Source organism: Oncorhynchus mykiss, chromosome 12 (assembly GCF_013265735.2).
Source record: "Oncorhynchus mykiss isolate Arlee chromosome 12, USDA_OmykA_1.1, whole genome shotgun sequence".
Lineage (NCBI taxonomy): Eukaryota > Metazoa > Chordata > Actinopteri > Salmoniformes > Salmonidae > Oncorhynchus > Oncorhynchus mykiss.
The window spans coordinates 21,598,641-21,626,522 of record NC_048576.1 but is presented as its reverse complement, the minus strand read 5'-3'; the positions used below and the strand labels follow the sequence as shown (position 1 = coordinate 21,626,522).

Sequence of the window (27,882 nt, the reverse complement as noted above, 5' to 3'; positions counted from 1 at the left end):
ATGACATGAAAATGGAGCAGTTTGGCCACGCACACCATTGGTGGGTTTGGCGTAGAAATTAGAATGCATAAGCAGAAAATAACTCAATACCTAAATATCAATTAATATTTATTTTATACAGTCATTTTTGCTTATCTTTATCAAGGGTGTCAATAAATTCGGACCCCACTGTACATACAAGCCCATGCTATGATAAATTATACTATAATACAAAAAAATAGAACAATTATGATAATTTAAGGACTACTGCAAATGCAAGTGAAAATAAGACAATGAATTGCCAAGTAATTACATTTTTGTTTAAATAGACATTCTTTATAGAAACAAATAACAGGTTATGTGAATATTTCCACAAAGTGAAAGTCAAACATTTTCAGGTAAGAAACATAGTTACATTAACCTAAAAACTATCAATCAAGAGGAGAACATATTTTGTCAGTTTTACCTATTGATAAATAATGTGTAATAAATGTGTATTAAACAAAGGTAATGCATTAATTACACAAATGTACAAATTCATAAAATCTATTTCTGTACACAGAGAGGGAATATAAATCTTACAAAATACTCATATATTACTATCAAATAACATTATCCAACAATAGTTATTCAACTTATTCAACAGTTTCTATGAAGACTCACTACTTAAACTTGTTATTTATTAACATATAATCTACAATATACTATTTTTACATAAAGTCGTCAAGTTGAGTGTGTACTGTATAGAGTCTTGTCTCTTATATCTGAGAGACTTCCATGCTACTGTGCCTCGACCTCTTTAGGATTGCAGGATGGGGTTGCGTCCCCAGAGGGTGGGGCACTGGTGGGTGTGGTCTTTCGAGGAGTGGAAGGTATGCCAGGGGATGTGGTGGAAGTGGGCACCAGAGGAGGTGGGGCACTGAGAGTAGCAGTGGGAGGAGTCCTGTTCAGATGGCCACTGTGTGGAGCTGAGGGGCTGAGCCTGGGGTACATCACCCCACCCAGGGAGGACGTAAAGGTGGGTGTGTGTGCTAGGTGGCCCTCCATGGGAGACCCCTGGAGCTGGTGCAACCTGGCCCTCTCCTCTGTCTGCCGGTGACTGTCCTGTAGGTGCGGCTGTGGGTGGGGGTGTTGCTCCCGCTGTCTGTGGCCTCTCTCAGGGTCATAGGTCGTATGTACCTGCTGGCTCTGCAGGTACAGACCTCTGTAGGGGTCTCGTAGTGGATCCCAGGGGCCCGAGAGGTGAAGGGGCACATGGTGGTCTCGACCTGTGGCTAGTGGACTGACCCCCATGAAGGGCTGGACACGGGCTCGCTCCATTGCACTGAGGCTGCTCACTGGGTGCATGGGGCTCATTGAGAGTGGTAGAGAGTGAGGTAGATGGCTGCTCTGAAGCATACCTGCGACGGGGAAGTGGCTGTGCCTTGATGAGGGGTGTGGAGCCTGAGAGTGGCCTGGTGGGAGTAAGAGGGTCATTTCTAGTGGCCCAGCCTTAACCTCTGGCTCATCTCTGTGCTCCTGCTTTATGTTTAAAGGTCCCTTCAGGGTTTGTGTGCTCCCGCTGGATTGGTGATTCTTCACTGTGTTATAAGGGTTTGAGGATCCCCTTTCCTGCACCTCCAGCGCTGGAGAGGAGCTCTGCTTCACCTGGACTCTCCCCAGCGAGGTGCCGTCCCTCTCAGCCTGACGACGACCCTGATCTGGGCTACTCCTCTTCCTTTCTGGGCTGCTGCTGCCAATCAGATTACTAATCTGAAAGCCTGAGGATGTGTGGGTGGATTGATGGCTTCTTTCCAGAGAATTTCTATGGAGAGGACAGAGGTGCGGAGGTTAACAGCTGGGAAATATGATATCTAGCCTCTATGTGGTTGGAAAAATAGGCAATTCTTTGAATGTTAGATGCTGTTTCAAAATATTAAATCACAACTTTTGAAGGCCTTTCAGGTTGGGAAATGCCATCTCTGCGCTAGGGCTGTCACTGACCCGTCTCTCTCTGACTCCTCCTTGGTAGCAGAGTGATCCCTTTTCTTAGCTTCCCTTTCCCTCTCACTGCTCTGGACTGTGAGCTTGCGGGCCACATCAGCAGGCCTGGACTGTGCTGGAGGCGTGGGGAAGGAGGGGGGCATTCGTTGCAGGCGGTTCCAGGCTTCCTGAGGGTGGCTGACAAAACCTGGCAACCCATGGCCCTGCCTGTCACCAAACGGGCTGCCTGGGCCTAAAATATTTATGTAATTTCAATAAAATCAATCAGGTCACCAATTGAGTTGAAACAGTAGGTTGCATTATGTTGAGGTCAACTATTGGAGAGCGAAAACCTACCAAGAGATGGGGCACCCAGGCCGCCAAATGCATTAGTTGCCAGTTGTCCAAGGTTTCCATAGTGACTGGCTCGATCAAATGGATCTGAGGAGCATCACAGACCTCTTAATGGCTGTACATCATTATTTATTTTTACACCTTTTTCTCCCCAATTCCGTGGTATCCAATTGTCTCATCGCTACAACTCCCGTACGGGCTCGGGAGAGACGAAGGTTGAAGGTCATGCGTCCTCCGATACACAACCCAACCAAGCCGCACTGCTTCTTAACACAGCGCGCATCCAACCTGGAAGCCAGCCGCACCAATGTGTCGGAGGAAACACTGAGCACCCGGCCCGCCACAGGAGCCGCTGGTGCGCGATGAGACAAGGATATCCCTACCGGCCAAGCCCTCCCTAACCCTCCCTGACAACGCTAGGCCAATTGTGTGTCGCCCCACGGACCTCCCGGTCGCGGCCAGTTACGACAGAGCCTGGGCGCGAACCCAGAGTCTCTGGTGGCACAGCTGGTGCTGCCCTTAACCACTGCGCCACCCGGGAGGCCCTATACATCATTATTTTGACGTCGCACCAGCAGCCTATGGCTCTTACCAGTAAGGTGGCTAGCATGTTGATAGTGGCCGTGATGCGTGGGGGCATTGAATGGTGATGCAGACAAATGACCTGTAGAGGGAGAGGGAACCAATAAAAGCCGTTGTTCCCATGACCGTAACAATATCATCATCACTGTACAATATCACCATAATTGTACAATATCATAACCGTACAATTTCACCATAACCGTACAATATCACCATAACTGTACAATATAACCATAACCGTACAATATAACCATAACCGTACAATATAACCATAACTGTACAATATCACCATAACTGTACAATATCACCATAACTGTACAATATCACCATAACCGTACAATATAACCATAACTGTACAATATAACCATAACCGTACAATATAACCATAACTGTACAATATCACCATAACTGTACAATATAACCATAACCGTACAATATAACCATAACCGTACAATATCACCATAACTGTACAATATAACCATAACTGTACAATATCACCATAACTGTACAATATCACCATAACTGTACAATATAACCATAACTGTACAATATAACCATAACTGTACAATATCACCATAACTGTACAATATCACCATAACTGTACAATATAACCATAACCGTACAATATAACCATAACCGTACAATATCACCATAACTGTACAATATCACCATAACTGTACAATATAACCATAACTGTACAATATCACCATAACTGTACAATATCACCATAACTGTACAATATCACCATAACTGTACAATATAACCATAACCGTACAATATAACCATAACCGTACAATATCACCATAACTGTACAATATCACCATAACTGTACAATATAACCATAACTGTACAATATCACCATAACTGTACAATATCACCATAACTGTACAATATAACCATAACTGTACAATATCACCATAACTGTACAATATCACCATAACTGTACAATATCACCATAACTGTACAATATCACCATAACTGTACAATATCACCATAACTGTACAATATAACCATAACCGTACAATATCACCATAACTGTACAATATAACCATAACCGTACAATATCACCATAACTGTACAATATCACCATAACTGTACAATATCACCATAACTGTACAATATAACCATAACTGTACAATATCACCATAACTGTACAATATCACCATAACTGTACAATATCACCATAACTGTACAATATAACCATAACTGTACAATATAACCATAACCGTACAATATCATCATAACTGTACAATATAACCATAACTGTACAATATCACCATAACTGTACAATATAACCATAACTGTACAATATCACCATAACTGTACAATATCACCATAACTGTACAATATCACCATAACTGTACAATATAACCATAACTGTACAATATCACCATAACTGTACAATATCACCATAACTGTACAATATAACCATAACTGTACAATATAACCATAACTGTACAATATAACCATAACCGTACAATATAACCATAACCGTACAATATAACCATAACTGTACAATATAACCATAACTGTACAATATCACCATAACTGTACAATATCACCATAACTGTACAATATAACCATAACTGTACAATATAACCATAACTGTACAATATCACCATAACCGTACAATATAACCATAACTGTACAATATAACCATAACTGTACAATATAACCATAACCGTACAATATAACCATAACCGTACAATATCACCATAACTGTACAATATCACCATAACTGTACAATATAACCATAACCGTACAATATAACCATAACCGTACAATATAACCATAACTGTACAATATAACCATAACCGTACAATATAACCATAACTGTACAATATAACCATAACTGTACAATATAACCATAACCGTACAATATCATCATAACTGTACAATATCACCATAACCGTACAATATAACCATAACTGTACAATATAACCATAACTGTACAATATAACCATAACCGTACAATATAACCATAACTGTACAATATCACCATAACCGTACAATATCACCATAACTGTACAATATAACCACAATCGTACAATATAACCATAACTGTACAATATAACCATAATTGTACAATATAACCATAACCGTACAATATAACCACAATCGTACAATATAACCATAACTGTACAATATAACCATAACTGTACAATATAACCATAACCGTACAATATAACCACAATCGTACAATATAACCATAACTGTACAATATAACCATAACTGTACAATATAACCACAATCGTACAATATAACCATAACTGTACAATATAACCATAACCGTACAATATAACCACAATCGTACAATATAACCATAACTGTACAATATAACCATAACTGTACAATATAACCATAACCGTACAATATCATCATAACTGTACAATATAACCATAACCGTACAATATAACCATAACCGTACAATATAACCATAACTGTACAATATAACCATAACCGTACAATATAACCATAACTGTACAATATAACCATAACTGTACAATATAACCATAACCGTACAATATCATCATAACTGTACAATATAACCATAACCGTACAATATAACCATAACCGTACAATATAACCATAACTGTACAATATAACCATAACTGTACAATATAACCATAACCGTACAATATAACCATAACCGTACAATATAACCATAACTGTACAATATAACCATAACTGTACAATATCACCATAACTGTACAATATAACCATAACTGTACAATATAACCATAACTGTACAATATAACCATAACTGTACAATATCACCATAACTGTACAATATAACCATAACTGTACAATATCACCATAACTGTACAATATCACCATAACTGTACAATATAACCATAACTGTACAATATAACCATAACTGTACAATATCACCATAACTGTACAATATAACCACAATCGTACAATTTCACCATAACCGTACAATATCACCATAACTGTACAATTTAACCATAATCATACAATATCATCATAACCGTACAATATTACCATAACTGTACAATTTCACCATAACCGTACAATATAACCATAACTGTACAATATCACCATAACTGTACAATATCACCATAACTGTACAATATCACCATAACTGTACAATATCACCATAACTGTACAATATCACCATAACTGTACAATATAACCATAACTGTACAATATAACCATAACTGTACAATATCACCATAACTGTACAATATAACCATAACTGTACAATATCACCATAACTGTACAATATAACCATAACCGTACAATATAACCATAACCGTACAATATAACCATAACTGTACAATATAACCATAACCGTACAATATAACCATAACTGTACAATATAACCATAACTGTACAATATCATCATAACTGCACGTACTTCCTCATTTAACATAGTAATGAATAGGACATGGAGTAGGCTGGCTAACCTGAGGAGGACAGGAAAGGTCGGGCCATGTCATGGCCATAGGATAGTCCAGGAGGAAGACCTGGTGCGGCTGGCCGACTAAACAGGTCCAGCTTCACCCTGCTCATATTCAGCTGATGTGGATCAAAGTGCATGTTCTGCTAAAGATAGATAGATAAAGTGGGGAGGAGAGTGATGGACAGAGAGAGGGATTAAAATATTAATAGAGATTGAGAGGTGAAGGGGTTGCTGAGATGGGAGGACACAGAAAGCATTACTTTACTGATTACTGGTTTTGGAAAATAATTAATGCATTTTGTAAATTAATGAATGCATCTTGTGCACCTTCATTCTCTGCTGGTGGTGATGAATCTGCCATGCGATCTGGCCATGCATTAGACACCATTTGCCAGCCTTCTGCAAGAATAGAAGGACAATCATTTGATTAGTCTTAAACCCAAGGGCTAGAATTCTGTCGACAAGCTTACAGAATGACGGCGAATGGCATATTCTTACCCTAGCTGATGATCTGAATGGATCAGCTATCTGTGAACAGAGGGAGAACAGAGGGTTAATATCTGAACCTTTACTACAGTGTTTTATTCATAACTTAATGGATAGAGAAGAGGCCTACCCGTGGGTCCTTTGGTAGTAGAGGGACTTCTGGCCGTGTCACTACATCCATTGACTAGGGAGGGATGGTAAGTCACATGATTAGATTGACAATTATGTGGTTAACACAAGGCCATAAAGGAGACAGACAGACAGTCAGACAGACACACAGACAGAGGGAGTGATGTGGTATGGACCTTAGGCTGGAAGGCTCCTTGCAGAGAGCTGAAAGGTCCTGGGGGTCCTGAGTGGGGGTGCAGGGCTGGCATGCCTGGCATCACTGGGGGGTAGGAGGGGTAGAACTGGGCAAGACCACACACAGGTTAAGATGAGAATGAATGAAGTGGAACGTCAGGGCAAACAAAAGATTAAACAAACACTTTGTACGCCCAGAGTAGATCTGTGAGTAAATGGCATATAACTTCATTTCTTTGAGAACCATAATATGATACAGAATAATGCCTATGATGGTAATCCAAAGGAACTTATTGCCATCTTTCTGAAAACAGTACTTTAACTTACATGTTGATGTCTTAGGTAAGGGTTTTCCAGTTTTGCTGAGTACTTTTCCAACTGAAAGACCATTTTTTGAGAACATGTCAGTAATATGAACAATATTAGACAATAATAGACAATAATATAAGCATACACAAAGAAGAAACAAATGTAAAAATGCTACAAATTATTATAAAAAATATAAAACATTAACCATGACCGTCCTGTTCTACACCTCACATTACACAAAGTGCCAGGAAGCTATGCATGCCAACGACTGCACAGCATGGTGCATTCATCTCAGCTCATTGACTGTTTAACAGATGCACGTACACACTTCAGATGGCTATGTTCAGAGTTTCCATATCTCAGCTGCTTAAGCCTTAACTGAAGCCCTGCCAATGCCAGGCACAAGCATCCATGAGCAATTACCCACGATCAAAAGCACTAATGACCTCATTCCTTCTGCTGCGGCACAGTCATTTGTCCTGACAGCAGGGCTTTGGTGTGTCAAAACAGCCATGAGATCCATTTACACTGCCTTTACCAACTGCCAGTGGAACAGACAACCATTTCAGGGATCATACATTATTTTTTTTCTATGCTGAAATATTTCAAAATGTTCCCTGGTGGGTGTAAAAAACGTATTAGTGGAGTGTAAAGCAAAAATGTATCTCTTGGGGACTGTATCTGATATTTCTGTGTGATATTTGAGATGTGAAACTAACACACACACAGGGTTTTCCCCAGAGTACAGGAGGCAGATGCTGAGCCTGAGGCTACACTATTAAAAAGATGAGTTTGGAAAACAGCAAAAACAAAGCACTCTGTAAACTCTCTGGTTTCTGGGTGACCTAAAATGTTCTTTACAATGAATGTGGGATTTGATAATAACATGAACTCATATGAAGAGGTTTGTAATGGCCATGTAATGGACTTACATTTAGGGCAGCTGTGCGACCCATATTTGGGGGTGTAGAGACGATGCCTGGTGGAGGAGGCAACCCGTTGGGGTAGGGTGAGAAGGTGAGCTGGTGTTGGTGCTGATGTTGGTGCTGGTGTGTGTGCTGGTGGAATTCTGCCCTCAGTAGAGGTGGCTCAGAGCCTGCCCCTCTAACTGCAGTCTGTGCCAGGAAATGGTTATTCAGTTCCTGGCGAAGCAGGTCGTGCTCTGTTGTGGGGGGAGAGAGGCGAGGTTAAAGGTCATACTCTATGATGACTACTGCTCTTTTCTCACCCTTTCTCACAACCTACACCTGTTGTACATTAAATCTAATTTACTGTTCATGCCTCTTACCTGAGCAGCCTGCTCGAGTGGACCGTCCTACAATACCGCTGGTTGCTAATCCCGCAGGACTAGTGAACATGGCAGGGCGGCGATGCCCGTGGCCTGGCAGGAAGAAGTGGGGTGCGGACAGCTCTGAGATGGACAGGGGGAGGGCTGGCAAGGGAGAAGAATGGCGCCCGAAGTGGGGGGATGGGGGGAGGGTTCGCTTGTGGGACCCCTCTATGCTGCTGTGGAGAGGAGGAAGGAAAAGTTGTAAATAAATATCAACCTCCTCTAGGATATAGTATTATTAAATGGTTTGAACAAGTTCGGTCAATGCCATGTCCTACCTGTTGTGGAGACCAATGTACAGGGGACGACCCTGGTGATGTGACAATGGTTCTCTCTTGACCTGGGATAGGCCTTGCCCTGGCAGAGTTGACATGGTAGGGTTGTGAGGGGACGTCCTCTCCTTCTTCACACACACAGCAGGAGGTGGGGTGGTGGTGAGAGGGGCTGCAGGGACAGGGCTGGCATCGGGCAGAGCGCCAGGGGCGGGGCTGGCAGCGGGCAGATCGAGGGGCGTGTCACTGCTCTGCTCTTGGCTGCGTTTTAGACCTGACACTCTGGCAGAGCTGCACACTTTCGCTTCATCCCTCTGGTCAACACCTATGTCTATTAGCAACCAGAGAACATAGGCTACCAACCACAGTTTGACAGAACTCAGTCATTTAATGTTCTTTCCCACTTCAGATAAATACTGACATTGATGTGTCCATACTTAGCTGAAACAACCTTCAGTCAGAGTGGTGAATAGCTTCTAATCTCTGCTGTACTAGGCCTACATCTAGAAACAACAATGAGGCAACAACGAGCAGCTTCGTAACAGCCAGTGTGTCTTGGGAAAATTAGCATGTTCATACTACAAAGTGCTTACAATTTGTTAGTCGCACCAATAGATCTTCCATTCACTGCCAGAAAATGATCATTAAATTCAACAAACTGCCTTTTTCCCAGCACCAAACACAACCTTAGTCTCTATTCCCTGCAGTCTTTGAGCTCTGACAAGAGCTGAGGGCCCTGGGGAGAGACTAGTGGTGTGTTTACCATTATTTGTAATCATAACGTTCAATAGGCTGAACTCCAGGCGGCTTATTGGGAGACTGAAGAGACCTCCAAAGCAAACAACAAATGCCCTCTCTAAAGCCCACCACAAGCAGCTTGGAGGTAGTGAGAGTTAAACGGGGAGCTCCTAATCACGTTCACACAAGACATATTAAACCCCTAGCTCAGCTCTAAAAGGTTCTCACAGCCAGCCAGCCAGTGGGATTAGAACAGGTTTTATGCTGCCTGACCCTGGATGTGCGTCTCCTCTTGGCTTTTACAGGCCAAATGAGTTTTAGTTTGAGAAATCGTGGGTTTTGAAGGGAACACAATCTATCAAGCTGCCCCTATACGGCCAACACCTCAGTCGGGTAAAGATCGCTGAATGGGAACAATACCATTCAGTGATGTTGCTTTCAGCACCATTCTTTTAGGTGAAAATTGTATTTCATTGTTGAATTTCAGCACAGGAGGCTGCAGAGGGGAACGGCTCATAATAATGGCCGGAACGGAGAAAATGGAATGGCATCAAACACCTAGAAACCATGTGTTTGATGTATTTGATACCATTCTACTAATTCCAGTCATTACGACATCCCGTTCTCCCCAATTAAGGTGCCACCAACCTCTTGTGAATTTCAGCTATAGTTAGATCACAATCTGGAATTGATGGCGATGGTAAGGATGATAATAGGGAACATTGCAGTAGATTACAAAATTGCTTGAGCCAATGTGTGACTAACCAGTTCCTAGCCCCAACAAAGCATCTAAGCCACTGGGAGTAGAGGTTCAATCCAATTCATAGCTAAAATGTTTGGTAGAAAACATTTATCAACTATTTCAAATCACTCAACTCAATTGCACAAATATATCTGACAAAACATTGCATCATTATTTGTTTTTACTTTAAATATAATAAATCCCTCTAGAGCAGAGACTTTCCACAGGGTAGAGTAACATTCGATGTTATACCCACATTGTGTAATTAAGAGCAAGTGTGTGAGGATCCTAAAATGACAAAGGCCATAACACTTTGCCAACAACTTGACCACTGTGTGGCTTTAAAGAGGATTATTCCCTTATTCGAGTGAACAGAAATGGAATGCCATAAAAAGCATGTCAAAATCTTGTCACTAAGAGAGGCACATATCTATTCTGTAAATAGCAACAGCTAAACGAGGACAGAGAGTCAAAAGCATACACGCTGAATACCCCAGAAACCGGAGGAAATATTCTTACCAGTAGTTTTCCTTAGTGTGAAGAGTTTATCAGACACAATCCCTGAAACCTGAGTTAGAATGAGAAAAGAAAGGAAATAACAAATATGTTAGCCTAGCTAGAGGCTAAATTAGGATTCTGAAGTTGCCGGTAGTGGAACTGTCCAGAAAAGTGGTTGCTTTTCCATCTTTATCAGCACTCTATCAACAGGACTGTTCGGTATACTGGCTCTTGTTCCACTCCCAGACTCGATGTGCACTTCGTCACTCAAGGGGGTGTGTTCAAGTTCCCAATGAATGTAAATGAGAACAGAGGGACAAAAGGTGAGACATACATCTTGGTGAACCCAGTCCAATGACACGAGGGAAAGTTTCGAAATGAAACTGAATGAGATTCAATCGAAACCATTCTTAAATAATTTAATGTATTACGTGACAGCTCAATGCAAGTATATTTTTGACAGGATAGTAAAAAGCATCTCAACATAGATTACATATTAAGAGGTAATTCATGTAATCAGTCATATCTTCCCTGTAAGAGCACTCACTAGAAATATACATAAATGTCCATGACATTTACCTTGTGAAAAACTAATTAGAAAGTGGATGAGACAAATTAAGTTAGTGAGTATCTTATTACAATCAATAAATTACATTACCAACCGTACGTTTCTGATTAAATTGCTGAATATTGGCCAGATTCTAATAACAGGCAGCAAAGGACACATACACATACGCGCACACACGCAGACACTCACACACAAACTAGACTAATCAGCCATTTTCATTTAAATAATATATGTGGTGAGAATATATGATGTTCTGTGTATTTCTCATCTTTAAACTTGATGTTCTTTGCAAAGTCATATGGACGCTGTGAAACCACCTGATTATGGACTAATGGCATCAAATAAAGACGAATCAAAACGAGCAGACTCAATTGCTACATCAAATTGTTGATTTACTGGGTCTGAACTCAGCTGAAATTCAGCTGTGGTAAACCATCATGAGGTTCCTTTGGTGTTGCAAATGTAAAGACCTTATTTACAGCTATTCCTGGAATCCCTCAGTTGATTAACAACCTAGCAAAATGCCACAATACTGTAATCTGCTTCATATGACCTCATGAGTTCAATTTCAGTTTTGGAGCCTCCAGATTTAATTTGAGGTTGTTGACAAAGTAAATAGATCATATGGAGGAAATAACAGAGACTAGTTGTTATTATCAGAACATCTTGACTTTCGTAAAAAGGCCTAATGATGTTCACAGTGTAATCAAGTTAACTTCCGCAAATTCCTTAGATCAAATCCAATAATGAAATCAAAGAGTGCTGGTATTATTAACATATAGATATTTATAACAAGTTTAAATGAGTATAATGTCGTCGGGACACACAGACTGAACCTAACACTCACAAAGCAGTAATAAAACACAAGACTAAAGACATCACACACACTGTTTACGCTGCCCTGATGTAAATAAAAAGGCCTGCCTGGCATTTAGAGGACCCCCTTCCTCTCAGTACAATAAAGCCTGGCCAGCTGACAGCGCAGATGGGAATACATGTGTAACCGGTGTGAAATAGCTAGCTAGTTAGCGGTGCGCGCTAGTAGCGTTTCAATCAGTGACGTCACTGTGACGTCACTCGCTCTGAGACCTTGAAGTAGTTGTTCCCATTGCTCTGCAAGGGACGCGGCTTTTGTGGAGCGATAGGTAACGATGCTTCAGGGTTACTGTTGTCGATGTGCAGAGGATTTCTGGTTGAAGCCCAGGTTGGGGTGAGGAGAGGGACAGAAGCTGTTACACATGGCTGAATGACAGAATAGTAGAGCACTGATACCTTATTATCAGTGATAATAGTTGTGAAAAGTGAGAATGTTTATCTTGCCTTGTCATCAATGTCACTCTCACTGTCACACTGCGAGAGAAAGGATGTAAAACACTGCATTAATTCATGAGAATGTATCAACACCTTCATTAATCACAAACACTCAAACTGGAAGTGAGTTGTTCACATTTCTGCTATGTGCCCCCACAGTCATATCAATATTACCCACAGGAACAAAAAGTGTTATTATTTGTCTAGAGATTATAAGGAGACCTTGATTCAAACCTGTGTTTTGAGTGACCATGCCGTGTTTACTCCTACTCTATTGGCAGGGAGAGAACAGCAGAGGATACCGCGAGACTAGAGGCAGTAGTCATAAGAGTGACTGATGGGTGTTTACAGTAAGCTTTCATTACAATATCCTATTCCATGAAAACAAGATTGTGGATTAAGAAACTTGACTCCAATCATTTAATTTAGTATGTTCAATGAAATCTTGATAAATATGTGCTGTATTTACAAATAATGCATTAAAGAAACATTGAGATCAACTAATAATCCTGGTTAGATTAGGACTAAAAGCTGTGGTTATGTCTAGTAGTAATATCACAAAAACAGTCTGTTTACAAATCAAGGATATTATTATACATTATGTCTGTTACCTCGTTCCTAGTGACAGGCATGTGTTTAACTGCTGTGGGAACTGATCTGTCTGCTCTAAGGGATTCATCATGCCAAACGACACAGCAGCACAACTGTGAGCTACTGTATCAGCCAGTCAATTTATACTGAAACCACTGACAACACGTGTCTCTCTGCCTCACTCCCCTACTGACTCAAGCCCTGCTCACTGTCAACATGTCAAGGTTACTCAGATCCACAAATCACTAATCCATGTTGACATGACACCTGTTTAGCTACATTACTAAAGATCAGCCTGTTAGCTTTTGAGAACATTTTGTCACAGACTGTTCTTGTTCTCAAAATGGTAAAGATAATCACTGACCCGGTTTTGCCCTCATACTCTGAGAATGACTATAGGCAGATCCTGGACATTAATTCTGTCAGAAAGAATTGAAGTCACTCACCGAATATCCCCGACCAGAGAATGAACTCTGTGGAAAGGAAGGATAATGTTAATGAGCAAGGGCTTATGATAGATTCTGATAAAGGCCTTCTGTAATCACTCAATAGGATGTTGTTGCACACAAACATCTCTTTATCCAGACAACACTGCTCATACCTCACTATGGTGTCCTTTGGAGTTGCTTCTCTGATGTGTGCCCTGTGTTTTGGTGACTTCAGCTCTGTCTTGCCTTCCTAGAAGCCCCTTCACCTGAGGAACATGATAGACTAATTATCTTCCGTTCTTTGAGTCCATGGTTATCTATATTACATTGAATTGGTAGACAGTACATTTATCAGCCCAGAAGAGAATCTGGACCACCAGAGGGCACTATCGTATTACAGACATCAGTGAGTGATTACACGTCAGTGAGGACATCCATTTCAATGACACAGTTAACCTGATTTAAAACAAGCAGAGTTGATGCCCAGACTCATTGACTGCCCGTGATGGGCAATTAGCACTAGGCCATGCTCTGGCCCATCTGAGAGCCGACGGCAACATGGGTGCAGGTACACAGCGCATGCATAAATGGGCGCATGCACACATAAACACACATAAACACACACACACATGCACAAATACACACACACACACACACACACACACACACACACACACACACACACACACACACACACACACACACACACACACACACACACACACACACACACACACAATTGTGTTGCAATGGAAACCTTAAATGACAGATCCATGAAGCATAATGCATATTCAAACATTGATTCAGGAAAGAACGAATTGTTTCTGTACAAAACTAGACAAATGATATTGACTGAAAGCTTAGCACGTGGTGATGATGACACAGGAACAGTATAATAATGTGGTATTGATCTGAGGTTTGATGGTTTAAAGCAGGGCTTCCCAACCCTCTTCCTGGAGATCTACTGTCCTGTAGGTTTTCAGTCCAACCCTAATTTAGAATATCTGATTCAGCTAGTTAAGGTCTTGTTGAGCAGCTAATAAGTAGAACCAGGTGTGTTAAATTAGGGTTGGACTGAAAACCCACAGGACGGTAGATCTCCAGGAAGAGGGTTGGGCAGCCCTGGTTTAAAGCTACTGCTACTGTAGCATTCAGCCCGTTCCTGTAGTGTTCTGCTGGCTGCTACACTTCCCTGCTTTGACAGTCCAGCCCAGGACACTGTCTATTTCTGTGTGTGGGTGTTCGTGTGAAACCGATTTATTTAAATAGCATAGATGATGTTTCACAGTGGCTGGGAATATGTCAAACTAGCATCCTTCAGCAAAAGTCCTGACTTGATTTGACACAGACAGTGTGCTGTGTCAATGTGCAATGAGCTGCAGTAAAATGCACTATCTTTCTGGTGATGAGGTGAAACAGAAGAGATGATGTTATCTTAAGTCCCTCTACTTTCTAGAGAACACTTTAGAGGTTTCTTCAATGACACAATTGAACTGCTCTTGATTGAATCAAGTGTGCGTAGGTTTCATCCATTTCGTAAAGTAGATTCCATCTACTTACAATGTGCTTAGATAAACAATCAATTCAAGGAACAAAGGACTCTTTGAAACAAACATGATCATAGATCTCTCCTCTATTGCAAAGGAGGCTACTATCCAACATACTGTTTTGCATACTGTTCAGTAGAGGAAACATCCACAAGCCAGGGGCCATCTAGGTGATACCTTACAAGGCGATACCTTACAACAAGTAGTATCTGGTCTACACACAGAGATAAGGGTAGGGGAATTGGCTAGGCCAGAGACTGATATGGAAGCGAGCCTAAGTGTGTGTGTACCTGGTGTGCTCTCTGTTACAAACACAGACACATCCTGGGCTGAGGAGGAAGCTCTTCACAAAGCACCTTATCTCATCATAGCTCTTTATTGGCCCTCGTTTCCTGTGTGGCTCCCTCCTGACTTCATGCACAACAGACAGGCTTGTGCAAGGCAATTACTAGACCAGGATGGGAAGCTTCGGGAATTAACCTGATAGAGTTCATTGACTGGCTGGTGCCAACAATGAACACCTAATAATGGAGACAGTTTGTTTACAACTGATTGAAACAGGATCACCATTAGAAAAATAGAACTGTGGGATTGAAAGTGGATGACTTGCAACAGAAAGAAAGAACTCAAAATAAACAAGCCTAGACTCTAAGCTACACAAACAACCAAAAATAATACCTCAACTGTAAGACCTCATTACTTCACTGGGCAAAACCCTTACACATGTGGACACACACATTACCAGGTAGACAGGTTTTGGTTTGTAGTAGAGCGTATTCATTCGAAATATAATGAAGGTTAATACCACAGATCCATAGGCTACCTGCTTGTTCTTCTTTGAGTTGTTTTTCACCTTCCCCTGCTCCTTCTCTCCATACTGCTCATGTTCAAAGTCAGCTCCATTGTCAGTGAATACATTCACAGGGATCTCAGCCCTTTCCGAAGCCTTTCGTTTCTTCAGCATCTGGCTCTCCCACTTCTCCTTACCCTCCTGCAACCTCAGGCTCTTTGAGGTCTTCCTCAGAGCCACCTACGAAAGAACAAACACAAAAGAGGCTTAATATCTACAGCACAGAAAGAGAGAGACCTTGGTGTGGATGATGATAATGCTTAGAATGAGTCAATATGACAAGGCGGCAAGGGAATCCTTGCTGAAACCTCTAAGAATTAAATAAAAACCAATCTTAAAGACAAAAAAAATGGAAATAAAACCATACTCATGATGCTTCTGGGCATGGCTCTGTGTATTGAGGTCATATCCAACCTGGTCTCAGAGCATTTCGTATTATGTTGTACGTAAATCCGAGACACTCCATTTAGTATTATATGTTAAGTTTTGTATGGTATGTATTAATTTGTGGATTTCCATTACCCATTTTGTATGCCATGTTAAGAATTACTATTTGTATTATACATTATGATTCGCAAAACATACAATATGTTACGTATTTGCAAATCATATTATATGTTACGAACTTGCGAAATGTATGATATGTTAATGAATTCTAGCTACAGTAGGTGGTTAGCTGGCTAATGTTAGCTAGGCTAGGGGTTAGGGTTAAGTTTAGGAGTTAGGGGAAGGGTTAGCTAGCATGCTAAGTAGTTGAAAAGTTAGCTAAAATGATAAAGTTGTCGATGATAAAATTCAAACTCGCAACCTTTAGGTTGCTAGACGTACGTGCTATACACCCACCCCTCCACCCCGACTAACCACTCTACTTTTGTTTTTTGCCTTAAGTAACCATCTGTCTTATGTAACCACACCAAACGTAACATATCATACTAATTTGAGTGTCCCAGATTTATGTTTACTATGTTATGTCTAGTATATGAGAGCAGGCTTTCATGTCCTATGAGGCAGGCCTGTGAGACTAGAATGTGGGCGGCCAGCTGCTGCCCATTGTCAGGCTGTGGATGTGGGGTCTGGCAGTCTGAGCTAAATGCCCCGTGCCCGGAATAACACCAGTGACCTGCAGGGGGTTTACCATTGGTGTTGATACACATGTCATCAAGCACAGTGGAGGCAAGCAATAAACACGAACAAAAATCAGTTACAGGTAATCTAAGACACAAATGTATATTATTCTGTATACATCAATGATGTTGCTCTTGCTGTTCGTGATTCTCTGATCCACTTCTACGCAGACAACACCATTCTGTATACTTCTGGCCCTTCTTTGTACACTGTGTTAACAAATCTCCAGACGAGCTTCAATGCCATACAACTCTCCTTCCGTGGCCACCAACTGCTCTTAAATGCAAGTAAAACTAAATGCATGCTCTTCAACCGATCGCTGCCCGCACCTGCCCGCCCGTCCAGCATCACTACTCTTTACGGTTCTGACTTAGAATATGTGGACAACTACAAATACCTAGGTGTCTGATTAGACTGTAAACTCTCCTTCCAGACTCACATTAAGCATCTCCAATCCAAAATTAAATCTAGAATCGGCTTCCTATTTCGCAACAGAGCATCATTCAACAATGCTCCCTAACATACCCTCGTAAAACTGACTATCCTACCGATCCTTGATTTCTGCGATGTCATTTACAAAATAGCCTCCAACACTCTACTCAGCAAATTGGATGCAGTCTATCACAGTGCCATCCGTTTTGTCACCAAAGCCCCATATACTACCCACCACTGCGACCTGCATGCTCTCGTTGGCTGGCCCTCGCTTCATATTTGTCACCAAACCCACTGGCTCCAGGTCATCTATAAGTCTTTGCTAGGTAAAGCCCCGCCTTATCTCAGCTCAATGGTTACCATAGCAGCACCCACCCGTAGCACGCCCTCCAGCAGGTATATTTCACTGGTCACCCCCAAAGCCAATTCCTCCTTTGGCCGCCTCTCCTTCCAGTTCTCTGCTGCAAATGACTGGAACTAATTGCAAAAATCACTGAAGCTGGAGACTCATATCTCCCTCACTAACTTTAAGCACAAGCTGTCAGAGCAGCTCACAGATCACTGCACCTGTACATAGCCCATCTGTAAATAGCCCATCCAACTACCTCATCCCCATACTGTTGTTTATTTTTTTGCTCCTTTGCACCCCAGTATCTCTACTTGCACATTCATCTTCTGCATATCTATCACGCCAGTGTTTTATTGATACATTGTAATTATTTTGCCACAATGGCCTATTTATTGCCTTATTTATTATCTTACCTCATTTGCACACACTGTATATATACTTTTTCTATTGTGTTATTGACTGTATGTTTGTTTATTCCATGAGTAACTCTGTGTTGTTGTCTGTGTCGCACTGCTTTGCTTTATCTTGGCCAGGTCACAGTTGTAAATGAGAACTTGTTCTCAACTTGCCTACCTGGTTAAATAAAGGTGAAATAAAAAAATAAAAAACTTTGAATGGAGCGATGCTATAAATTAACCCCTAAAATTAACCCCTACGCTGGTGGCTTTTTAGGTATTATTGTTCAATGGAAACGAACTAATCATCAAGTGTGAACTGTGAGCATTCCCCGCTGAGCGTCCCCCCTGCCTGCAGCTTCAGCTATCCATGAAAACAACTGATCTAATGGTACAAGTGTAAAGCCCTACCTTGAGCTAATCTCCAGAACCATTGCCATAGTGATATTAATATTCATGCTGCTGAAAGACTAGCGGCGTGAGGTAAATTATGTCTTATTCTGTTTCTCCAGCTCCCTGGACTGTTACCAAGACTCTGATAAAAACAATCACTGTTAGCTTGACTCTGAATTAGCATCAGGTGTACACATCTGTGGAGAGGCAGGGGGATAGGGGGAGAAAGGAGGGAGAGAGAAATATCCAAAAACCAAATACCAAACAAGGGGAGGATGAGAGAGTGTGGGTGAAAATAATCTGGTGTAGATACGTTTTGCCAGCTACACTGAATACAATAGGATGAATCCAGCTAAATCCAGGTTAGGGTTTGGGGTGTGAATGGCTTTGAGAAAGAACACTGGATCTAAATCCCAGGTAAAGTCCAGTGGCTTACAAAGGATTCAGTGGATGGAAGGCTCTCATCAAGTTCCACTATCACAGCTGTACCTCCATCCATTCACTCTCACCACCTATGAAGCCACCAGTGAATATAGCAGTAACATGCATGTTATAACACAGTCTATCCTCAATTAACAGAATTCATGAGAATCAAGCTATTAACAGCTCATGTTCCACAGCCTCTGCAGTCAGAGCTCTCACTAGGCATCTGAACATACCCTGGCCTGCAAATGTTCCACAAAGGACATGAGATACAAGAGGCCAGAGAAACAAGGGGGATGTTATGCTATTCAAATCCAATTTGTGTCTGCGGGAAGACAGTGCAAAGGGCATACAATCAGCTAATGGCACAATAAGTGCTGCTTCAGCCTCCATTAACTGCTCTGCAAAGGTGCAACACATGCAGGGGTACAACAGAGAGTCCGTCAGTTAATTGTATAAAGTTAATAGCATCGGCTAACATGCCTTTTTTAGAGTAATAGATCTGTTATAGTGAAATATATTCCTTCCTATGTTTATTTATTAAAGCACTACAGTGCATGAATGTGGACTCAGCAGATCTGATGTTCATGGGCGTTGCTCCATTAGATACAGTACATGATGGATTTCTAAGCTGTGTGTAAAGCTACAGGTCAACAGATATCACCGGTGCTGCTTAGCTGTTAAACAGCGTAAGTCCTATAGAGGCATGAGGAGATACAGTCATGGCTGTAGATAATCTGAATTGATATGCATGATTATTTATGTCTTTATCCTCCTGACCACAACAGAGATAATACTGCAAACAGCCTATCCATAGATCAAGCACTCCATCCATTCCCAGCTAGACCTCTTTCTGTCATTCGGAACTGTTCGATCACAAGCAACTATAGGCCACCATCTTCTGGTACATGATTCACTTTAAATGGCCCTGACTTCTGTAGAGAGGTTGCAGATACAATAGGTTCATAATGACTGGATTATTTGAATGCTGAAATAGAGTTGGCGTGTCATTTCCCACAATGTGTGTGACACACAAATAAGTGGTAGAGGTAATTAGACACTTAACACTCTATTCCCACGACAGGTTCTGCCTGTCCAACAGCCTGAGGTCACAGCAGGTCCTGCCACTGAATTATGGGAGTCGGGCAATCTATTTACCAGTAATGGACTTATGTCATGAATAAATTCACACTGCCATGGCTCTGCCGTACAAGTCTAAATGTGTACTTTGTCACATAAATGTCAAACATATTTAAAGGAGGTACTGGTGGCCAAAAATATAAACATTATGAAATTGTAATAGAACATAAATGTCACTTTTCTTGTCTCAACCTACAGTAATGATAAAGACGAGGGGGCTGAAATGGATCCAGTTTATTATCACCTAGATTCATTTGTAAACACTACAGTACATTCTGTCCACATAGCACAGTATCTAGACTATCTACAGTCCCTGGACAGCTGCTGTGTTCCATTCTCAGAGGAAGAAATTCCCCACATACCTGTGTGAAGCGATTAGTGATTTCATCGTGGAGCTTCTCTTTCTCTGTGTAGTACAGCACAGCTACAACTCTTCATCCCAGTATAGACCCATTCAAGCACACTCACTGATTTTATAGACTGATGTTGCCATTCATAAGAGTGAGGTACGCTAAATCGGTCAATATCATTCGTCATCAGAATCCTGTCTGACTTACTGTTCATCAACTCAATATGTTATTTGCACTGGCAGCCCAGGAAAATGAGATGGAGACAGTCTGACAAGTGATTATGATCAGAAGCTTGACTAGATGTTCAGCTGACAAAAGCAACGACATAACATCAGGAATTCTTGAGAGCCTCATTACACTCACTCTTCAGACAAGATTATTGAGAAAAAATTATTTTCATATCTTACCTCAAAGTACTTATCACATGCTACTGTGGTAGAGGGTAAATCTGGGCAACAACATGCACAGAGTGTACAAAACATTAGGAACAGCTCTTTCCATGACATAATGTAGATTGACCAGGTGAATCCAGGTGAAAGCTATGATCCCTATTGATGTCACAAATCCACTTCAATCAGTGTAGATGAAGGGGAGGAGACGGGTTAAAGAAGGACTTTTCAGCCTTGAGACAACTGAGACATGGATTGTGTATGTGTGCCATTCAGAGGGTGAGTGGGCAAGACAAAATATCTAAGTGCCTTTGAACGGGGCATAGTAAGGGGCACTGGTACGAGTGTGCCAAGAACTGTAAGGCTGCTGGGTTTTTCCCATGTGTATTAAGAAGGGTCCATCACCCAAAGGACATCCAACTTGACACAAATGTGGGATGCATTGGAGTCAACGTGGGCCAACCTTCCTGTAGAACGCTTTTGACACCTTGCAGTCTATGCCCCGACAAACTGAGGCTGTTCTTAGGGCAAAAGGGGCGAAACTCAATATTAGGAAGGTGTTCCTAATGTTTTGTACACTCAGTGTATATTTGGGTGAAAAGGACATGTAATAAAACATGACTAACCTTGACAGCTGTATATAGTAGCTTGATTAATGCCTCTGCTCTCCTCGCCTGCCAGGTACTAAGACAATTAGATTACACACCATCAGTAACTAATCAGGCCTTTTCCTCAGAGAGCCTATTCACAGTGGCCTCCAGACATTATACTGGGATAATCTCCTCAGCTATGGGCATTGTAGTGGAACCCTAACCTAACTACAAAGCAGTAGAGCTCAACATCCAACAGACACAAAGGGGAGGCCAAAAACAGAGGGACAGAGATAGAAAGACAGTGTAAAACAAAAGAGTGTTGTTTGCACTGCCCCTGAATTGGAACTAAACTACATTTGGAACTGTACCATATTCAGCAGATAGCCCTACTTATCAGGGCTAAATAGTATCTATCCACAAAATGGGGCCAACAGTCATTATTTAGCCAGTGGATTGAGGTCATGCAGTAAGTAGCAGCAGTCTACATCAGGGCCGGACCTAGCCTTTTGGGGACCCTAAGTGAGATTTGGTTCGGGAGCCCCCCACCTCGCTGCAAAACATTTTAGTGGCCTCCCTTTTGACGGCGGTGCGAAAATGTTTAAGTTCATTTCCTGCAATTCTACACATTGTGCCATGGGGTGGAGAGAAAATGTAAAAATTGTATAACAAATTTAATACAATAAGTTTAGCTGAATCAAAACATTGGTAGTTGACATGTCTAATTGAGTGACTGTCAGTGACTGACATAACAAGAGAAAAACTGCTGATTTCAAAATTGCACTTGGTGTATACTATTCTTAAACTCAACAGTAAGTTGAGACCCCGATTGAGTTCCTATTTTTTATATATATAAAAAAGATATGCCTGGGGCCAGCCCTGTTCTACATATTCACTTTCTAAATCAAACTTGCTGCCTCTCTGTCTGTCAGCACACTGCAACAGACAGACATTATGGTGTTCCATGTCATTTCCAGGCTGTTTAGGGCGACTGGTGGTTTATTTACAGCAGAAGCGGACAAGCAGCAGAACAAAGGCTAGGAGAGGGGTTTTATGGCAGGAAGAGTCTGAGTCCGAGCCAGCCTGTTTTCTGTCTTACACACGCACACGCATTCACTTTTACAACGGTGGGTTTTCCCATTATGTGGAACTGCAGCGAACAGGGGTAAAACATGAAACGTTCAGCATTAGCTGGCTGAATGAAGTCATTGTGCTACCACCATGCTTAAGAGAGGAGAGGGTAATCCTTGGACATAAGAGGCTAGCTGTTGTGGAGACTAGGGGGATGGCAGGCCAGATAACATAGAGGGTATGTCAATGAGTGCACATTCAGGCACACTGAATATGGCCATGGAGAGGTCATTTCAGTGTTCCTAGAACTAGAACATTGAACATTGATTCTACTTGAAAAAAGGGATGAAAGCAAAAGCACAGCCTATTATCAGCTCCAAGTGAACACTTTCACATACACAGACAAGTGACACCTACTTGTTTAAAAGTCCTGGTAGGGCCCCTGAAAGCCAATCCCTTCCTCAATCTTGTCCACACAAGCTTTTAAAGAGTGTTATCCAAACAGACAGACAAACACCACAAAGAGACAAGGAGCTGTGGAGCAGCAGCCTTTCCCCCTCTTGACTGCCTGAAGAGCTGGGCCAGAGGACTGGGAGGCTGGAGCACATTAACTATGCAGCAGGGCCCTGGCTGTCATAAAGAAGCACTTACCTATCAACCGCTGTAATATTTTAATTATATGCTTCTTGAGAAAATTAGACCACTGTGCCACTGCCTGTACAAGTTTAGCCGTAATCTTGAATACAGCAAAACAGACAAACATTTTTTTTTATTAACTTAGAGCTATGGGCGCAGAATGCTCTCTGACAGTGTTTCTCACCTGTTGCAGCCTATTAAATTAACCTTTAGCCTTTGACACACTGGTAGTGCTTATCAAACAGCTACTTAGAGGACATCACCTCTGGGGTGTACAGTAGAGTACACACCTGACCGGAAGGACGGACTCCGAGAGAACATCAAACATATCATTCTACTTACGCAAATAGGGTGCCAAAATGTCTACTGGGGCTTTAATGCAGTAGGATATTACAAACTTGTAACAGTCTGACAGCTCACACTATAAATGACTAATCCTAGATTTAGTATTAATGAAATTCTATCTGGTGGAATCCTAGAAGCTCAATCATCATAAAAGTGGGAGAGTAGGGAGAGAGTCGCTCTATTAGCAGAGCTAGAGAAGAGAAGCGTGCCTTATTAAAGGGAACAGACTGTGTGACAAAGAAACGTTTCACGGTTTAAAGGGTAGAGCTTTTTGCAGGCGACACCCGTTCATACATAAAGCTAATGAAGTCAAACAAACATACAGTGGGCCAGCACATCCAAGAATCCCTCCCTGGTGAGTTACACCGTCTAGGTTACAGCACTCAGTCACTGCAACAATCATTATACAATTATGTAAGCCTCCTCTATTACAATCCAGGTCAGGGTCATTTTGAGCTGGAGTCATAAGTCTACAGTCATCCTCATCCAGAATGTTGTGGGAATCATGTTGGCAATATGCAACAGCTGTATGCAGCAGCTGTTTCTACAGTGATTCATGTACGGTGAGCTGGTCCATCATGGCTACAGTGACTACACTACAGTGTGAGTGTAATAGCAATGGCATCTGTTTGTACGCACTACCTCTGCCATGGCTCGTTTGCCACCACAGGGAAATGAATGAGTTTTTTTTATAGGTAGATATGTATAGGGATAAGGGGGCTAGGCAACAGTGCAAATACTGAAATAAAAGGTCAATAAAGATACAAGGTAAACTCGGTCCGTGTAGCTATTTTGTTTAGCTGTTTATCAGTCGTATTGCTTGGAGTTAGAAGGTGTTCAAATGCTGGTTGGTGTCAGACTTGATGCACCGGTACTTCTTGCTGTGCGCCGCACAGAAAATAGTCTATGGCTTGGCTGGTTGGGGTCTTTGATGATTTTTGGGCCTTCTTTTCACACCGCCTGATATAGAGGTCCTGGATGGCAGGCGGCTCGGTCCCAGTGATGTACTGGGCTGTCCGCACAACCCTCTGTAGCGCCATGCGATCAAGGGCGGTGCTATTGCCATACCAAGCAGTGATGCAACCAGTCAATATGCTCTCAGTGGTACAGCTGTAGAACCTTTCCAGGATTTGAGGGCCCATGCCAAACCTTTTCAACCTCCTGAGGGAGAATGAACACTGTCGCGCCTTCTTCACGACTGTGCGTGTGTGTTTGGACCATTTTAAGTGTTTAGTGATTTGGACACAGAGGAACAAGCACATAGAGCACATAAAGCCTTCATAATTCATGAAGGTACTATTAACTGACTGATATTATCTCATAAAACAAAATGTATAAGACCTAAACTTGTTTTAACCTCAGACCAAATTTCCGGCATCTATACCAAACTCCATTCTTTCTACATTCATTTCCTCTACTGGCATGCTCTAGTGTAGTCACGTAGCAAAGCAAATCCTTGAGTTTACAACTCCGAGAAGCAAGGGTTGACGGTAATAGATAATGATCGTCATCACCATCAATGAGAGTTAATTGTATTGTGTTATGTTTTGTGGTGCGCCCGTGACATTTGGTATAACAATAGGTTTCTCTTTCTAGAATGTGAATGTCATAACAGGATTCAGACAGTATCATAATGATAATGAGTCTTCTGTCTGGTACATATGCACCATTCACTTTGAGTCAGCTCTGGCTTTTTACTGCCAGTTTGTCTTTTACACAGTGTCACTTAACTACCATTAATCATGTTTACTGGTAGTCACCATCTGGCGGAAAGCACTGAGAGAAAAGGTCATTTTCAATCATTCCACACACTTGGTTTGCTTGAACATAGAAGCCTCTGATGCTTTTATCATTGCTTCTTTTGCATCTATTTTCAAAACACATGTCCCTGTGTGTGGACATGCCGTGAGGCAGGAGGGGGCACACTAAAACTAAAACCAGCTGATGAATACTGCACCTGGGAGCGTTTAAGAGCAAGAGAGCAGCTTTCTTTATAATGGGTCAAGCGTAGGCCTAGAGTTATTTGGTTGTCCATGTGTGTACAACCAGCAAATCAGAACATATTCAAAATCGACCAGTTTCTCTCTGAAAAACACTAGCAATTATCATGACATTGACCAAACCAGCCAGTGTGCATCCATAATTATCTGTATTCCAGAAACACATCTGCTGGAATGAAAGTGAGTCTGATTTCTAGACACACATGGACTGAGTGACACCTCATAGCATCATACTGGTTGATGTTGGGATAAATCAACAGTAACCTAACAGCATATTATCAACTGTCACCCTCACAGCATATTGACCCTGCAAACCAGTATGTTGACAGCAATATCCAAGGTCCCTAAAACCGTGTTACATAGGCAGGTAGGTAATTACAGTGTAGATAGCCAACACATTGTTACAATGGTTATTATACATCTTTACACAAGATTTGCAAATTAACTCACAATGGAGACAACTGGGTAAACTGCACATGAACCTGTCAGAGACCATGAGCCATGAGGCCCACACAGGGTGATTTAAGAGACGTATTTACTTATGAATCATGTCCAAATAAACAAACATGTGCCAATATATATATATATATATATATATATATATATATATATACACACACACACATAGCCCTACGTTCTTACCTCTAAAGATTCCAGATTGATAAAGCTGGCTATGGCAAAGCCATCAATAATGTCTTCCTCCTGAGACACTGACCCCCGTCTCTTTCTCCGAGAGGGACGCTTGGGTCGGACATAATGCAAGTTGGTCATTTTTCCATAATTACACAGGACATTTTTTCTGAACGGACTTTGCCCCCGGTCGGTGCCAGATGATGGACTCCGGTTTTGATCATTCCTGTCAATCGCATCCCTTCTCCGCACGCGGTCTCGTTGCGATCTGGACCTCCGGCTGCGCTTTATTTCCCCGTCCATTTTATAACTCCGAGACGAGGCGAATACCACAAGACAGTGCGAAATGTGTTCTGTGTCCATGGAAAGTAACAGTGCGCAGAAGAGCCCTTGCTTTGTTTTACAAATCAAATAAACAATTCAGACAACGATCTGAGAGAATCATCTATCCAACAATAACAAAAACAGACAAGAACATTCTCGAAGGATGGTTTCGATTAGAATGCGAACAGCGGCTGCCCTTCTAATGGCATCACCAAGACTCACAATAATATTGACTTGTTCTGCAACTTTGTTACAATTGTTGTCTGGCTGCTACAGCGCGAGCTGCCAGACAAAGCTATGACGCTGTATCATGTCCGACGGTTCTTCTACTTCCATCACCGCCCAATCCATGGTCAGTCCACTGCCATAGCCTCCCCCCAAAACGGTTGTGCTTGGCTAGACGGATCCAGTTAATCCAATTAAAATATAAATAGCCCAAATAACTCCTCTTTTTAATTTTGATTGCCTGATTGATTGTTACTTATGTGCTTTGAAATGCAAACGAGATCCCACATTAATAATCCACACAACGCAATCAATTCCGTGAAGTGAATAATTGTCCATCCATTGACAGATAAAACCATCCATGCGCAGGCTATTTGTTTAAAGCTTGTCAATCTTCACGCCAAAGTGACCAAACCTCAGCCTGAAAACGATTCGCCTTTATCCTGGTTCGGTCTTCATAATAGATCCAGCCTCGAATTCTTCTTTCAGTGGTTCCTTAGTTGATATGATTGGTTCCTTGGTTCGAATGTCCCGTTGAGCTTGAGTAAATCGTTGGGTAAATGGTGTTACAGAGACACGTTAGATTTAAAGCCCACTCCCCACTTCGCTCTACATTGCATTTTCGTTTGTAGTCTAGAGTAAATCCCAATACCCTGAACAACTGACGTATTTCCGCCACCTCTGCACGGAAGTGTCTGAAATGATCATCGACTTGACACTGACGGGAGGAGATGAGTAATGGAACTCTACTTCTACCATATTAACTGCTTAAAAAAGTTCGTTCTGTT

General features: G+C 41.7%; 1 protein-coding gene across 4 annotated transcripts; it reads right to left on the bottom strand.

Moving 5' to 3' along the window:
- Window positions 1–288: 288 nt before the first annotated feature.
- On the bottom strand, window positions 289–27,758 carry LOC110537179 (autism susceptibility gene 2 protein). 4 transcript variants are annotated; one of them, XM_021623018.2, is made up of 19 exons: window positions 26,558–27,758; window positions 16,251–16,457; window positions 14,054–14,146; window positions 13,899–13,925; window positions 12,871–12,900; window positions 11,004–11,052; window positions 9,011–9,335; window positions 8,691–8,908; window positions 8,335–8,564; window positions 7,421–7,471; window positions 7,096–7,200; window positions 6,921–6,974; window positions 6,803–6,832; window positions 6,632–6,703; window positions 6,309–6,447; window positions 2,888–2,959; window positions 2,299–2,382; window positions 1,963–2,194; window positions 289–1,783 (listed from the first exon to the last, which is right to left on the bottom strand). In XM_021623018.2, exons 1-19 carry the CDS (start codon window positions 26,906–26,908, stop codon window positions 760–762), a joined length of 3,393 nt encoding a protein of 1,130 aa, XP_021478693.2. In that variant the 5' UTR covers window positions 26,909–27,758; the 3' UTR covers window positions 289–759. The 4 variants fall into 4 exon arrangements, with proteins under 4 accessions (XP_021478693.2, XP_021478694.2, XP_036793081.1 ...); XM_021623019.2 differs by having other exon boundaries at window positions 6,309–6,444; XM_036937186.1 differs by having other exon boundaries at window positions 8,691–8,905.
- Between the last annotated feature and the right edge of the window lie 124 nt (window positions 27,759–27,882).

Coding starts and splice junctions, on each gene's coding strand:
- LOC110537179 (XM_021623018.2), bottom strand. CDS start 26,908: ATGGACACAGAACACATTTCGCACTGTCTTGTGGTATTCGCCTCGTCT. Junction 13,926..14,053: donor CCAAAGGACACCATAGTGAG/GTATGAGCAGTG, acceptor TCCTTTCCACAG/AGTTCATTCTCTGGTCGGGG. Junction 7,201..7,420: donor CTTACCTAAGACATCAACAT/GTAAGTTAAAGT, acceptor GGTCTTGCCCAG/TTCTACCCCTCCTACCCCCC.